The sequence below is a fragment of the Lethenteron reissneri genome, chromosome 14 (genome assembly GCF_015708825.2).
Source record: "Lethenteron reissneri isolate LAM-NWPU_2019-01 chromosome 14, ASM1570882v1, whole genome shotgun sequence".
NCBI lineage: Eukaryota > Metazoa > Chordata > Hyperoartia > Petromyzontiformes > Petromyzontidae > Lethenteron > Lethenteron reissneri.
Genome location: NC_083792.1, coordinates 12,529,359 through 12,546,402, shown reverse-complemented (window position 1 = coordinate 12,546,402; position 17,044 = coordinate 12,529,359). Strand labels below are relative to the sequence as shown.

The 17,044-nt window shown below is 42.2% G+C and overlaps 2 protein-coding genes across 7 annotated transcripts in view; both read left to right on the top strand.

Moving 5' to 3' along the window:
• Positions 1–5,903, top strand: part of LOC133342411 (calpain-3-like) — a 59,783-nt gene extending 53,880 nt beyond the window's left edge. The window contains 3 exon segments of the mRNA XM_061551577.1: positions 1,104–1,220; positions 3,252–3,310; positions 5,153–5,903. Coding sequence (XP_061407561.1) covers positions 1,104–1,220; positions 3,252–3,310; positions 5,153–5,179 — 203 coding nt within the window. The 3' untranslated portion in view covers positions 5,180–5,903.
• A 5,857-nt stretch (positions 5,904–11,760) lies between these two features.
• LOC133342408 (protein numb homolog) overlaps positions 11,761–17,044 on the top strand; it is a 33,855-nt gene continuing 28,571 nt past the window's right edge. For 3 of the 6 annotated variants that reach the window (XM_061551573.1, XM_061551572.1, XM_061551567.1), the window contains exon 1: positions 11,763–12,537. The gene's annotated coding sequence lies outside the window, so the exon portion shown is untranslated. Of the gene's footprint in view, positions 12,538–17,044 lie in introns of all 6 variants that reach the window. The other 3 variants (XM_061551569.1, XM_061551571.1, XM_061551570.1) reach the window with 3 other exon arrangements.

Sequence of the window (17,044 nt, the reverse complement as noted above, 5' to 3'; positions counted from 1 at the left end):
GTAATACCCAAACAATAATGAATGAATGTTGAAGAGCAGCCACTGCTGTTCCTGGTGCTGCTACCGAGGCAGCTGTGTATCAGTGTCAGGCCTCGTTTCCACGGATGTCACCAAGCTTGATGCAGCACTTGGCTGTTGAAATAGAGTCGCTCCCATGCTGAAGAGATCTTCCAACAGCAAGCAGGTCACAGGTGTGCATCAGCTCAAGTGGTGAGAGGTTTCTGACGAATCAGCCACTTGGTGAGGGCTTGGGTTAACAGCCATGATTCGGCATTTCTCAGTGTCCTGTGAAAATATTCTACCCCATTGACATTAGCATCGGGCATAGTTATGTGTAATGTAAATGGTTTTTGGTTGGTTATTGTGTTTGTATGCAATGATTGGCCTCGAAAGTAATTACAATTTTTTTTAAATTCTCAGTCACGATGTTTTTTATTTGTCTCATTTGTTCATTTTGGTTTTACGCTGCAGTGGCCTAAATATAACACGAGCATATGATTTGCATTATATTTGCATAAATTCTGAATAATTGATCATCAAGCACATGATTTAATGTGTGCATTGTGAGCATAAGAATATTTTAATCAACAAATCAATGCATTATTCAAGCCTATTAATAAACTTCCCGGACAACTGCGTGGAGTTTAAGAGAAAAACTGTCAATATGTTCGAATGAGATATTAACCTCTTGGCATAAACGCGTTGATATTTTAACTTTTTTCAGGCAATGCCCTATCTGAATAAAATTAAGGATCGTTAAAAACACATTGATCACATATACGTAAATATCATTTCAAAATAATATTCACATTACATTTGGACATTTTTCTCGCGTATCTTCCTTTTAAACCTTTATAACCCATCTCAATCACCGTTAAATAAATATTACACAGTATAATATTTATTAACAACACAATAGATTATTCAGCCAGACGGTATATGTAACGCCAACGGCCCTGGGTACTCAAACGCTTTCCTGAAATGTTTATATTGGAAACGCCATCAGGATGCAGGCACGCACACGTTAATATTTATTTTTGGATCTAACACTCAGTTTTCGCCGAGTACTGACACTATTTTGCGCGTTCAAACACTCTCCACAGGCTATCAGCTGAACAACCAGCTCTACCAAATAATCACGCTGCGTCACGCCGACGAGAACTTGAACATTGGCTTCGACAACTTCATCGCCTGTCTCATAAGGCTCGAGGCGATGTTCCGTTAGTATTCTCACACCATTGCGCGCACATGCTATTTTGTGCTCGTGAAAATTCTACTTTGTCACTGACCTGGCAGTGCGTCCGTGCTGTGCGGTGGATTTATTTTTGGTTCAGTGCCCTACTTTACGCTTGACCTTATTTACGGTTCTGCTTGGCTATCACTTTTGTGGTTCAGTGTATTGTTTTTTACTATGTGCAACATTGTGTTTGCTGTGAGTTAGACAGTGTGTATGTCTTGTGCTGAATTGTTTCATGAAGATAACTGTTGTGCTAATTCCACATAATGTATAATGAATACCTGTGTAATGCGGGCGTAAACGGCCCTCCGGAAGTGACGTCATGAGGGGAGGAGTTAGGTCACGTGGGGGAGAGGGGTTAAGCTATAGAGGGAGGGGAACCGGAAGAGGAGAGGGAGTGACGGGAGACCAGGAACGAGAGAGGCCACGTAGGGCGAAAGCGGAGGGTGGCGAGATCGCCACGGACATGGGGAGCGAGGATCGGCACCGTCGGCCAGCGGTGACCGACCCGAAGCAGCGAGGAGGCTGCAGTCAGCAGCGGGGCCGCATACGGAGTCAGCAGCGGGTCTGCATACGGAGTTAGCAGCCAAGAGAGTCTGCATATAGAGTTAGCAGTGGGGATCTGCACAGGGAGTCAGCAGCGAGTCTGCAGGGAGAGGAAGGAGGCTACAATAGCGACAGCAGCCGGGGGCTACAAATAGAGTGTCTACAAGAGAGTGCCGTGAGGGAAAAGACAAGAACCCAATAAAGGACACGAAGTCAGAGAGAAGCGTCCGAGTCCTTTATTACACCTGTATAATGGATTTCCCTTTGTATAGTGTGTGCAGTGTTTCTGTCTCGAGATATTTGGATGCCATGCAACCCCCTATGCTTCAATATGGAGCTGCCTCTGAGTGCTTGCTTTATGTCTGCATATGTATATACATATGCATCTGCAGGACTTGAGGATGTATAATATGTTCAGCTGCATGTATGGTTTAAACCTTGCCTTAACCAAAATAGGAATGTGGGCCCTTTAAGTATGTATATGTTAAGCTTTGTGTCAATCCACGACTGGATCGGGGCCTCCCCAAACTAAGGTCTGAGTACAGAACAAGAGTGGATTTTGCTGCCCTGCCCTCTGCTGCCCACTGCATAAACCTCGCAGTCCTATACCAACCTGTTTGTGTTTGGTGGTTACTTATCAAAACACTATCCGTGCACTATCAATGCTCAGCCCCACTTCGCTTTCGAGGCTTGACAAGACTGCGTGCATTCCGGGTGATTTGAACATGGGCGGCCCTTTAGTACCCCATTAAATACGGGCATTTGTTTTTAATCCTGTGTAAGGGTTCCAAACTGGATGTAATGTCGCACATGTCGAAATGGGAGTATAATTACAGTGCAAAGCCACCCACACGGGTCCTGCTTATCTCAGAGTCCTTACCGGTCAAGTGTGCCTGCGTACCTTACCAACCAGAGGCCTGGAATCCAGTTGCTTGCCCGCAATACCAACAAAACCACACATTTCCCTGGGGTTGTTTTTTGTAATTGTGCGTCAAGGTTCCCATATGTTTATGTGCATGCCTGTCGTTAAATTGTACAGTATTGACCGTGGCTTGCGTCCGCTAACCATTAAGGCTTGCTGAACACAAAAATACCAGTGGACTGACTTTCATGTAACAACGCTCTTGTTAATTTTCCGCTTATTTGTTCAAAATGTACCCGACCAACAATTCCATTATCATCTATTAGGAAGCCACTGGAATTACGCCCTTTTAAATCTATATTGAAAATTCATTTCGTGAGAACCGACTTTTGTGTTTGGCTTGTTGTTCTTCCCCCGCACCTCCGATAAGCACGGTTGGGTGCGTATGGTGCAAAAAAAGTTGAACATACATACATAAAGAGGCAATGGGTAATTAAATTTCGTGTGTTTTGTGCCTGTGCTTGACAAAGTGTGTGCTTTCTCTGTAAACAATTACCACTTCAAGACCACAGCGTTAACACTATGGTATGTGACTTTGATCTGCAGGAGCATTCAAGGCCTTTGATAAGGATGGGGATGGCATTATACGTCTCAACGTTTTGGAGGTGAGATGCAATCGTGCTGCATGTTAAAGTAAAAATGTGGATTCAGACAAAGGGAATATCTCAGAAATTTTAAAATGTGATACCTCCAGAAGGGGCTGAGCTGGGTAAGAGTCTGGGATTTAACTCATCAATGATTAAAGTGGCTTTTCAAGTACAGCGAGGTGATGGTCTCAGCTCAGTCAACGATGACGTTAAATGTCATATTTCACTTAATTTGGAAATTTAATACTCTTAGAATAAAAACATAAAACTAAGTTTTACATTTGGTGAACATAGCAGGGAATGTCAGATATTGCATCACTCTGAGTGTGGAGCAGAGGACGCACAAAATGATCTCATAAGTAGTTCGCTGACATCTCCTTCCATGAGCCATTTTCACACACTGAGTGCATGCATGACATTTAGATGTTTCTCTGTCTCATGTCATGATGCTGACAGCAAATATCCAAATGAAATTGAGAAAACCACAAGAAAATTGTCTCTCCGATCCAACAATAGTCTCGAGTTCTATACCAGCAGTGTGTCATGCCGGACATGACCCATTTCATCTCACACTTGACACCTAGTTTGCAAACGGCTGGAACAACTCGGCCAGCATGCAAACCTGGAGTAAAGGTGTGCAGATGTCAAATTTTATGTGAATCTGGCTTGTAATACTTTTGGGAGAAATTCATTGAAATGCCTCATGTTACCATATAAGCTGAGATTCTTAGCATGAGAGTAAACAATTTTTTTTATATAGATGTCATATTGTAATTGAAAATTGTTTAAGGCAGTTGTGTAATACTCTGCTGAGTGCATCGACATTTTAAGCAATCATCTGTACTCACTTGAACGACAAGGTGAAGTTGGATCTTTGTCCTGCGGCGTGCACAACAAATACAGCTTTCTGATGCATTAATTGACCATTTGCAGCCCAAATGTTGTGAATAAATAAACTTTCCTAACCGACATGCTAAAACATGCGAGAGCAAAACATTTACTGGAAATGCTTTCTCTCCTCCTATAATTGCCGGCCACAATGTGTTTTGATTACAGCCGGGGTCAGATTCACGCAGGGGCCTTAGGGGCTGCAACCGGGGCCTTTGGATTTACAGAACCCCCCAAAAACACAGATACTACATGATAGTATTTGAAACACAATACTACAGCACTATGATAAATCGTTTAGTGTCAGTTGGTAAATAAACCATAGCACCACTATATGCATTATTACCAGTTACGTATTGAACAAATGTTTGTTTTAACTTTGATTTAGCTTTACAAATCGTACATCACATTTAAAAGTTCAACCGAAATTGTCAAGGTTAACAACAATGGAGTGTTAGCATCGGGCGTAAATGGTGGTAAAACAGTCAAGAGAAGGAATGTAATATACAGAGGGGCCCTCCAAGCTATAAGGGGATCGCAGTGGCAAGATTTTCACTCCCTCGCCTGGTATACAGGAGTTCGTGGGTTCGATCCCGACCCTGACACCTGTATATTTGGAGTTTGCATGTTCTCCCCGTGGTCGCATGGATTTTTATTCTCCGGTTTTTCTCTCCACATTTGGAAAAATGCCTTTCGAGTATTTGGCTGCTATAGATTTCCACATCATACGGCACTTCGCCAAGCTATCTTTTGTGGTCATGTCGCCTATGAAAAAGAGCTATATAGCTCAGTGGGTCTTACTTGGTAAAATAAATATATTATAAATAGATAATTTATTTTGTTTATTAGAGCCTCGGGCCCCCCATCAAACGTAATGCAGCCCTGAATACACAAATAAGGTTCGCTCCTGCAGACGCCCAATGCATACAATTTAATTTAATGCCGATTTGTGTTTTCTTGTTTCCTATTTAGTGGCTCCAGCTGACAATGTACGCGTAAGAAGAGATCGCAGTGTGTTGCCGAACCACAGACATGCAATGAGTGAACAAAGAAGGCTCAAAGTAGAGGAATGCGACCTTGGGAACTTACGTGGCATTCATCATAGTTCTATCGGTGTGAGAATGCATTCATGTTTATCTTGTTTCAAAACAACAATGCTCACAACACAAGTCACGTCTCTCTGTTCATTGATGTATTATCACGTAGCAGCATGCTGTGAATATACCTTTAGGAGTATTTGGTCTGTGTGAAGAATCTTCAGGGCCTCGCTGCTGTCGGAAGTTTATGCAAAGGCTATCGTGGCAAGAGGTCACACGTTTGGCACAATGGTCCTTCACTGACTATGCGTGATGAATGAAGAATCTTCACCTGTAGGTACCATTGTAGGAAAATAAAATTCAAATAGAAGCTTGTAATGTACGTATGTATATTGAACTTCTTTCGCGCCGTACGTAGCCAACCGTGCCCTACCTTTTTGTACTAAAGTGCAAGGAGGTTTATTGCATGATCCAACTTGCTTGCAGTCTAAAATTGACAGAATTAAATTTCGGAGCATGTGTCATATTGTAGCCGAGTGATTGTGGTTGCATATCTTGTGTGCGATGCAGCATCTATCATGGTCACTGTAATACAGTTTGTATTGTTAAACATCATGGTGATACGGAGGTTTTTCTGTTTCCCATAAATAGAAAATAAAAAATTCAAACGACAAATCTCAGCGATGATTTATGCTAATTGAATATTATGAGAGGTTTATAATGTGACCTTCTGGTCTGTTGATTTTGCAAAAGGGTGGTAAATGGCAAATGATTATTCAGCAGCAGAGGGAAAAAATGCACCTGCCCTTTTCATACTATAATTTGTCATTTTTTTATGCTCGACACATGCCACTTAAAAAGAGATGAACATGCCACTAGGAATTGATCATGCATAAACTACATTGTGACCTAACGTTTGTCAATCACATTGCAGAGCTTCATTGTCTAGAAATTACTTTCCTTCATGCACATAAATATATAATCAGCCATGGTCAATCCACTGGTGGATGAAGGCCTCCGCAAGTTGCCACCACCTATTACGATCTTGTGATACAATGTGGCACCTAACACCTGCTGCCTGCACAAAAACTAGGATATAAATGAATAAGATCATGTTTTTGCGTGAAATTTATCCCTTTGGTCTTCACGGATAATGCATTTTTTTTGTCTGACAAAATGGACAATACTCGAATACTTCTGTGTTTTCCGGTTTAGTTATGTAACACTTACATTTACGAGTGGGCAGCACTTACTCTAGCTTTTTTTCAGAATTTAAATTGACTGTCATATAATGCACTTGCCAAATAAGCCATAAAATTGCCTTAAAAAATATTACAGTTTTTGTTATGAAGAGTATGACCCCTGCATATTAACGTCAGTGTAATACAAATGAAGATCACGGTACATGCAGAAATAGCTTACAAAAAATAATATACACAATGATGATTTTACACACGCGTCAGTCACTGTAATGAATGATTTTTTTAAAGACTATATAATTTACGTAGGCAGTCAAAACCAAAACAAAAAACATTTCAGCAGTTGGTGTGGTCACGATGAGTAATATAGTTTAGTCAAGAGTAGGATTATATCTTTCACAAACAATCCCAAACCGGTCGAGCAGGTAGGCATGGCAAGGGCTGATTCCATAGGAAGTATCGAGTGGCAGCCTATTAGCCGCCCAGACTTGTAGCCACATGGCCAAGAGGGGAGGAGAGTTAACATTTAGAGATACAGTAAATCGAAATTTATTTAAGGCCTGCACTATATGTTTGCTGTACAGTATTCTTATGCGTTTTCACCCGAATCGACGGGTTTTTTCCCACTTAGCAGTAAGAACAGCGACAAGAATGGCACAGAGAAGCTTGCTGTCTCAAACACTTCCATCCGCCTCTCCACGTATTTCCTTTCTGCGGACCGGTTTCAACCCTTCTGGGTCTCATCAGGGGCGGCGTGTGGCGAGTTGAATAATGTGCATGACGCTGGGTTGCCACACGTTATCGGCAACCATCATCCACTTTAGCTATAAGCTGCTCGCCTACGCTTACAAAACCCTCGGCTCTTTGCTATCGGCAGAAACGGAAGGGCATGTGCGTGGCCGAGGCTGTGACTGCCTAGAAGAATGACGGAATGTGTCTTGTGCTACATTAATCCGCCATGCAAATGCCAGTGCTGGGGATGCCTGTGTAACTTTAGAGCCAACCCGGATGCCTGTTTAAATACTGTAACACACACGTGCTGTTTACATTGGGCAGAATGATCTGGAAATGATTTTTTTTATAGCCGTCAATTGTTTAAATTCACCATGCCAGGTTTGAAAATCATCCATAATGTGCATGCACTGTTTATGAAGCCACACTTCATGTATCTTGTAAATGTTTGATACGAAGGAATTCCATTGCCTTTGGGAAGACATTTTTGCCAGCTTGGCTGACAATCGCACATCACAAATCAATGACGGAGTAGGGCATATTACCTTTATATTACCTTTTAAATCCTAATTTCTCACAGCATACTTGCTAGAGACATGTCCTTTAAAGATCAAGGGCTGGAATTGACCACTCACATTAAAAAGCCGATACAATGTTACAACATCCTATCATTTTTTTGTTCAGGAATTACGAGGCTATATGGTACACACAGAGGACTTGCACAAATTTGGAAATTTGAGGCAATAGAAATGCAATCCTCTATTGAGAAGTCATTTGGATTGACACATCAAGTACACGTGCATATAATCAATGTGTGAATGAGTGATTAAAATGTAGTCGTGAATTGAACAGAGGAGAATGTATTAATCATTGTTATTTGCCGCATATTAATGCAAATCACACCTACCAAAAGCCATAAAGAATGGTTGTTTGGTATCATATTTTTTAAAAATGAGTTTTGGTTGGCTTCATTTTTACCAGCTGTTGGATGTAATTGGATCTTAATTGCTTCTGACCAGCTGTTATACTGTTTAAAGTGTAACGTATAATCACTGTACAGTATATGCACTACCGTAATATTATGCATTCAACTTTGCTTCCCATATTTAACCAGATTAGTTTCCAACGGCATATAGCCTATGCAATACAGAAGTGAATGACTCTATCCGTGAAAATTAAAACAATAGGCGAAATAAGTTGTAGCTTTTGAATTAATTTGTCTCATAACACCAGACAATGACCTACACTTGGCAATCTTGTCATATGCTCTTGACCATCCAATATATAGCTACAAACTGGCCCAGTGGTAATTCCAACGCAAAGCTACTGCTCTCTCAATATATGTGTAATGAGTTCAACCAGGGTTGCGATTTCCGCATGGAAAATGCGGAAGGAGGGTTCAAATTTTCCCGCATTTTTGCTAAAGTCAACCGCAAACGGTGGAAAGACTACTCCTATGACCGCGCGCTTTTAACAACACGTTAATGCGTTCTATTGGAAAGGATACATCATGTACATGTGCTCGTAATGACGGCTCCGCATTTGAATAAAGTATGTGGTTCTTGTGCGGAAATGCGGAAATCATATATTCATTCCAATCAGTAACTCAAAGCCCTACGTGATGCTGGGCCTTGCATGTATCCTTTCCAATAGAACGCATTAACGTGTTGTTAAAAGCGCGCGGTCATAGGAGTAGTCTTTCCACCGTTTGCGGTTGACTTTAGCAAAAATGCGGGAAAATTTGAACCCTCCTTCCGCATTTTCCATGCGGAAATCGCAACCCTGAGTTCAACTGAGTCGCAGACGTAGACTTGGAGGCAACACATTTATTCAACTCCAACACACGGGGTAATTCTCCCCTAAACAGAATAACAACCTATGGTGGTGGCCACCAGGCTAACTACACTAATTACAACGTAACTGCCACTACGGACCGGGACCAAGAGCTCGGGTCCAGGTCCACGTGTTGGAGACTCGTTGAACGGAGAACGTAGACGAAGGTTTCTTCCAGGATGAACCACAATCCCGGTCCCTATCGGGACCCGGCTTATATTCTCTGCGGTGTGGCCGCTTCCGCCCTTGGCCACGACCACCTTCTCGAATCTTCGGGAAGGATCTGGGTTCCAATTACGTGACCACCCCTAGCCTCCTCTGGGGGCCTCTTTGTAGACTTAACTGGTCACGTGTCCTCCCGGGTCCACCAGAGTGCCATGGCCTCGAGTAACCTCATCCTTCGGCAGGCACTCGCACACCCTGTCCTGTAGGGTTGGCACTGCACGCAAAGCGTGGTGTCATCCAGCGCTATCAATCAGGGGTCACCGGGCCCCTCTCGGGCCGGCACTGCAAAACATTTATCTGGAGGGCCAACATGCTGATGGAGTTAATATTATTTCACGTGGAGAGATACGCGTGTCCATTTATTTATCTACGTAATTAATAATAATAAATGACAGCCCTTTGTTAATTTACTGGTGTATGAAGACATCGACGCACTGCAGTCATGAGAGTTGTTTGATCACAATTCACCAGTTCAGATATCACTATCTGCTGATGTTCGTGGTGGCTGGGAAGTCAATTCTGTTTTCCTGGGTTCAGAGCTCCGTGCAGGAACCACGGAGCCACCCCTACACCCCTATCAATATATCTGTACTGCATAAAATGAGTTCCAACGTAAGCTGCAATTTCTTAAATAGAAAAAACTGTTGAGTGGTGACTATTGGTAATGATTAACACGTACGTGAACCAGGTGTGTACAGGAGGACCTTTTAGTAAAGGCGTTGGCTTTACCAATACGTGCGTATGTAGGTTAAACCTCTTTCGCACCGTACGTAGCCAACCGTGCTAATCGGAGGTACATAGTTAGAGCTGCTATGCACATGGTGTTCTACAATGTGAAACGCCAACATTTATTTCTCAAATGGGGGCAACGGTAAGTGTGAATGATTCACATTTGCGCAAAGCATACTGCTCCTCGCAGTGCTGACATTTTATACCCGTACGTTTAATCTAAAACCAAAGCCACAGGGTCTATGTTTCTCAAGCTTGACTTAGGAAGGCTCAGAGCTTCCGTCTCGAAACACAAGACAGATGAACAAACTTTGTCTCCCAAGCGCTTGTGCGAGTGCCAACTTGAGATGGCATGTGATCCTGAGAGAGTATGGCAAGAGGGCTCAAGGGAAACCATCAATCTGAGCAGCGCTGCCCTCTGTGCCCTTTAATACGTTGCTGGCGATGACCCGATTACGGACTCACACAACCGCCATAAAATATTTTCGTGAAACAATTCAACCTCTGGCTCCAGTTTTTATGGTGAATGATGTGCCTTGCACTGCACATTCTATTGCACAAGGGCATCTGGCCCCAATGGAAGTTTTCCGGGTGCCTATAAAAATCGCCTTTAGGCTTAGCGTGGTAACAGCTGAAATCATACAGATGATAATACGATACAATTCGACTGTTGAAACTACATTTAACGTGATTTCTTGGCCGAAGAAAAATATCAAGTTCATTTTCTGTATGATAAAAGGATGATAGTATGATAGCAAGCAAGCATGCCATGTCAACTATATTTACAATGGTGTCGATATTTTCAATTTCTTCTCTGAAAACCTACTGCTGTCTGAAGGCCTTTAAACCATGGGGGTTAGCGAAGTGGTGGCCGAAGAGTGGTTCTCATATCAGTCACCAATTATGTTCGCCATGACCAAGAATCAAACGCAGTTCGCTGGGTTCATAGTGCAGTGCATGAACCACTGCACCACCCTAATGAGTCGTATATTATGCATTCCAAAACTACATTTATTTTATTTACAGTATCTAGAAGAGCATTTTTCCCCGCGAAGGTCCTGTTTGGAATGTATGTCAAATTCCTTGAATACATTTGCCTGTCGGTGGAGATAAGAGTGGCCAGAGTAAAACCGCATACTTTTTTTTAAGAAGTCAGTAATAGTTCTATGAAAAAGATTTCTCTCCACACTGTGGGGTGTATCCCACTGGTTGAGGGCTCTTGAACAGAAATGAGTAGAAGTTCAATAATGCATTTATTGATGTTTTCGTAGAACTCATTCGACTCATGACACATGCTTTTTAGGTTCATGGATTCACGTGGTCCCTACAAACCATAACATCACTTTTAACGTACCTACTACAATAACACAGTGTTTGAAATCTCCTTATGTAAGGGGGCATGTTGTGAGGCTTGACTTAAAACTAGACAAAGCGATAATGGCCATAGTTGTAATGGAAGTTGGCTACGTGATGTTGGAGATAAATTGACAAACGCTGTCACATGCCCTGCCAATTGTAGTTGAATATATGGGAACCCGTCACAAAAAAACAACCACAAGGACCTGTAAATGTACCCGGTCTTGAGTGAGACACATGTTTGAATTATACTGCAGAGTATTCCCTGAGTTTGATTTCCAGCCACGGCTAACAATCAGTGGCAAAGTGACATCATGACCGGTCTCTGCCCAACAAACGCTCACTGAGACCAGCGTGGTGAAGTATGGCCATCCAGCGTGATGACGTAGGGCAACCAGCGTGATGACGTAGGGCAACCAGCGTGATGACGTAAGGGGACGTGCCGAGGGGTTTCCGTGGACTTTGAACACTCAACGTGTCCGCTCCCGCCCCAACTTGGTTCCCGTTCCCTCCAATGGGTTTAGTGAAAAAATAAAGTAACAACGTGAACGTACGTAACTAGTTTAACACGTAGGCCTTCGCGATCAACATCATCCATAATCTAAGTTTAAAAAAATATATATTCCAGAATTTGTCAATGGCTTAAACTTTGTTTACTATCACTGTTTGCTACACTTTTTCACAATCGAGATGTGACGTTTTCGTGACAACGAAAACGTCGTCCAAGCCTCAACCGGTGGACAACCTCCTCACACTCTCTCCACCCCCCTCAGCGAGAAAAACAACCTTTCGACATCGTAAAACACCGATGTTTTCGTGGAGTTAACAACAAAAACCTCCTCCCGCCCACCCCCTCGACACAAATCGACGTAACGGCGTGGCGTGAGTGGAGGTGGGAGATGAGATGAGTAGAAGTAATAAAATGAAATAACACAAGGCCGGCTCAAGGCGACACGAGGGGGCGCGATGCCGACTACAGTTCCTCTCTCCCCGCGACGGGCGGCAGCCCTCCACAGCTCCCGCCGCGACTCGTTTTGTTTTGTTTTTTAGTTTTATTTTTTACACAAAAATTTGGTTTCTTCACCACAACGACGACGATCGCCAGAGGACGTTGAGTGGAGATTTTAGTTGTGGCTCTCGCTGCGAGCTTTGGTTTATGTTGTTGTTGGTGGTGGAAGACGGCGGCGTTGGCGTTCGCCTGAGGCCTGGAGTGAGCTGCTCCCCACCCAGAGGCCTGCCCTCACCTGTGAGTGCTGTCGACCTCCTGTTCATATACAAATCAGACTAACACACACACACTTTGAGTGATAAACAGCGACGTGAGGGGTGTGTTTGTGTGTGTGCCGACACTTTTATTCGCTGTTCGCAACATGCGAGAGAGCGGTGGTGATGAGGGTCCACCACCACCACCAGTAGCAGCCCCCCTCGCCCCCTTCACGTTCTTTAGCGTGGCACGGCAATGTTTAAATCTCACACAACACACACACAACACATACAACACACACATGTTGTGTGTGTAAAGGTTGCGGCACACACACACCGCTTGTGCACTTTAATCACGGCGCTTATATAACTATACACCTGACCTCGATGTTGTCCACCGCGTTTGTCGTAGGGTAGCGATTGCAGGCGATGCTGATTTAATTGGGTGATGCGAGTGGATTGTTTTTGTGTGTCTTGGTATGTTTAAAACATTAAATTACACGTAATTAATAATAGTACACGGTAAGTTAGGTGAATGCGGAACTGTGCGGTTGTAAAGGTGCTGACTCGATGTGGCCATTGTGTCCGCCGCATGCCGTGATGTACACACACGAGTTTAACTGGATATCCTCGTGTTTACTTTGTATTGAGTATTAATGTCTACAGCTAAAAGGTCGATCTGTACGTTCAACAACTGGGACAAACGTACAGTGTGTGTGTGTGTCATATATACATAAGGTTAACACCGATCTTTACCAACCAACTCACATTGACCTACGTGGGGAAGTATGGTCTAACGACTCCAATAATAAAAGTCCATACAGAAGTTGATTGGTAAAGGATGTTATTAAGTATAAATCGGTTTTAATATTTACAACAATAAAGGTGTACAGTTCTGTTTGTCCACTTTCATTTAATAATTATTAATCGTATGATTTAAAACTGGTCAATAATCCATAATATCCAGAGTTCAGGGAAAGTGTTGTTCATGATTAGCACGAACAGACACAAATTATTAATTAGGGGTCACCTTTCTGTTACACGTTCACAATGGTGACTACGATTGTACTGTGTTGACACATTATCTGGTAATTTAATTTGGATCCGACTGTGGGGACAATTGTAAATTGTTGTGAAATTGAAATTATGTATTTTAGTTTTCCGTTAGTGACATGTTTTTACCCCCAAACTACAATATATAATTACAGATACAGGGTATTTAATTGCCGGTCTAATGAATACACTACAAATGTAACTTAAAACTACAGTAATTGCACTGTTGAGATCGCAATTTTCCTTCGTTGTGGAGTAAATTAGTCCTTGAATCAAACTACTAGTATTTCCCAGACGTGACTTTATATATATTTACGTGTCATGAAGTTTGAGGAACTCTGCTGCGAGAAATCTAATTCTGCTGCATGATTTTGGGGCTCCTTCCGGACACAGTTTTATCTCCTTGACATTTTACTTAACAGGCAAACAGCTGATTGTGCAGTCCCATCCACACGAATGTGCTTGGCCCGGATGGAACATTTTCGTTCTTCGGTGTTACATTCCGAGACTTATACTGCATGGAATCCTTTCTACGACTCCAGATTGAGATGATGCTTCATCTGCACGATGCATAGCTGTGCAAGTGTGGTGAAATATACAGTGTACACTGCGTAACTCAATTGGTATTCAGTTTAGCACGCAGGCTTTCGCCTGAGGAAGCTGGTTGTGTTAACCAGCGAAACGTCGGACTCATTGTAAGTGTTGTGGGTTTCCTCTGCAGCACAGCGGGGTGCTGAAGTAGTAACTCATTGTCACGATTTGTTAACGTGATGTGCCTTACTAATTGGCTGTGTTGGGTGGAGGGTGGTTAATTACACTGAAATTTAAGCGATCGAACCCCACAAAAAACCTTTCTTATTCAACTAGATTCGAAGCTTTATTATTATCAGTTGATATTTAAGTACGCATGGGGTTGTTTTGCTTGGAAGAAGGGGTGCGTGAAAGGGAAATAAAAAAAGGCATTACCTTGGAGGAATGATTGCAATGTTTGCAACAGTTTCCACGGGTTATTGTACTGGAATCACTTCCTTGTGCTCGCCTTTCCGCAAGCTTGATTGTCGTGACCCCCTCCATGCATGGTGTGTAGGGTGAAATGCAGCAGTTCCTATTGAGGAATGGAATTTGTCTTAGCAATAGTAGCTCGCAGTGACCTTAATCATATTGGCCACGTGGCAGTCATGTGATGGTTAATGTAGAAACCACTGGCCTCAAGCATGGAGAGATTAAACATTAACAGAGAATAGAAGACATTACATTTCATGTCAGCACAAACAAAAAGAGATGGCTTGGGCAAGGCTTGGGCAAACCCTCGGCATAACTCCCTTAAGGCCGAGACGTGTGTAAACTAATGAAACGCGTTATTTGGAACTCGTCTACTCGAAGAGTTCCACAGGGTGGGGGAAAAAAACTATCATTGGCAGAAACCCAGGACCGCACTGTACGTGTGTAATATGCAGTTGTATGAAGTGTTTGCTCATCTGGGCTTTAGAGACGTTTTGGGCGACTTTAATGCTTGCTGTTTGCCTTGAGTTTGGCTAAATGTCAGCCAGAGGCCAAGTTAATAACGTTTGTTAAGCAATCTACTCGCAGTGTGGACGAGTGTCGGTTGCCAGTCGTGCATACAATGGTTCGGCATGATGGTTGTCAACATGGACCTATGCCAACCGCAGCTGTGGAAGTCGCTGGAGTGGAATTTGCAGAAAGAAGCATTCAAGTTCCAACTTTATGAGCCGTGACGAGCCACTGATTAAGAGCATTTCAGTTTGTGAGTTTTGGATGAATCGTTAAACTAATACGTAGTAGATTTCATGTATGTGGTAAACAAGATAGATTTGTACTCTGTTGTCAGATATTACCAACTTATTTTAGTTTACCACTGAGTAAAGGTGCATGACAAGTTCATATAAAGCTTTTATAGGCCATACCTACTTGTACCAGCAGTGCAGTTCGATCCGAGTTTTCTATTTAGAAAACATGTAAACATTTTTAAATGTCTTGTAAACTCCATAAAATCTGTATTTGCAATGTAAAAAGCTTGTTTTCTCGCTTAGGGGAGTGGAATAGGCTGTCGACTAGTTAAGGCTCGGACAAAGTTTTAATTGTTACCATACTCTTGCAAAAGTATAGCAAACACTGATAGTCAACAGTTGAATCCATTGAAATATTGTAGAATAAAAGATAATTTGGAACATGCCACTCTTGCTTTTCATTTGTGAGTTCAATTTTCCAAAAGGAGTCCAACCTGTTTTCGGATGCCTTTTGTATCATTTTGATCCAGATGCACCTTTAGTCACAGCCAAATGTACAGTGTGATGAAAAATAACACACCATTTTCCAAAAGAAGAACGATTTTAAGCAGTGTGTATGGCCTTCATTAAAACATGATCAGAAACATGAACATTGGCAGAGTAGAATTAAAAGGTGAAAAGTGCACAAAGAAGCATGGTGAGGTTCATTCTTGAAAATTTTCTTAGAGACAGGGTGACATACACAAGAGCACATACACAAGGGGAATCATATTGACTGTTATGAATTGTGGGCTGTGGCTGTGGTTGAGGCTAACGATGGAGTGAGCCGAAGGAGAGAACACAAGATGTCCACCTTGGAGATGGAGAAATATATTTGCGTGCAGGAGTTGGGTTGTTGCATTAAAATACTGGGATAGATCGCAATGGCTTGGTTGGTCAATAAAACAATGTGGATAGTTCAAGACTGATGATGATTAGGCGGCTCCTTTTACATCAAGACAAATCATCGTGTTTTTCTTTTCTTGCACAGTCATGATTTGTCAGTAAATGGAATTGATGTAAAATTGCTATTGTTTCAGTATATCTCAAAACATTTGGAAAGGCGAGTGTTGTTCAGGTAAATATCTTGCTCAAAATGCTGACTTGCACCCAGCTTCAAAAATACAAGTGTAGAACTCAAGTGCAGTGACATATGAGACACATGCCTGTGCAGGTATAAAGGCACATAAACTAGAGCATTCATGTTTACATTTTTTTTTTAACAGCACTTTAATTCCGCCAAAGAAAGTGGGAAGTCATGCTTGGCCAGAATAATCTAGAAAATGCCCTTGAACTATACAACTTAATTGGTATGCCAAGTGTATATGTGAGTATTTACAATATGATCGTATTATTTATTGACAAATTGAGCTGGGAATATAATGCATTATGCATAGAGATAACTCTAAATAAAAAACACTGGATTAATTTCAAGTGAAGTATAAAGTCAACTTAGTTTTTGGATCTACAGGAGAATTCCTCGTGTATATTACCTGTGGATCCTATTATCCATGGGATTAACCTTGATTTTACTTCCATCCATGGGGGTAAACAAATCGAGGATAATAAGATTAATCTACCACACGATGACTCTTATCCATAAAATAATTGCGAGCAATAGGAGTCTTTTAAAGCGCAGCAGAGGTCTTTGAAGCACCTTTATAATCCATTCCAACAGGTTGCAAGGTCCATAATGGAGGTTTTTTGGTT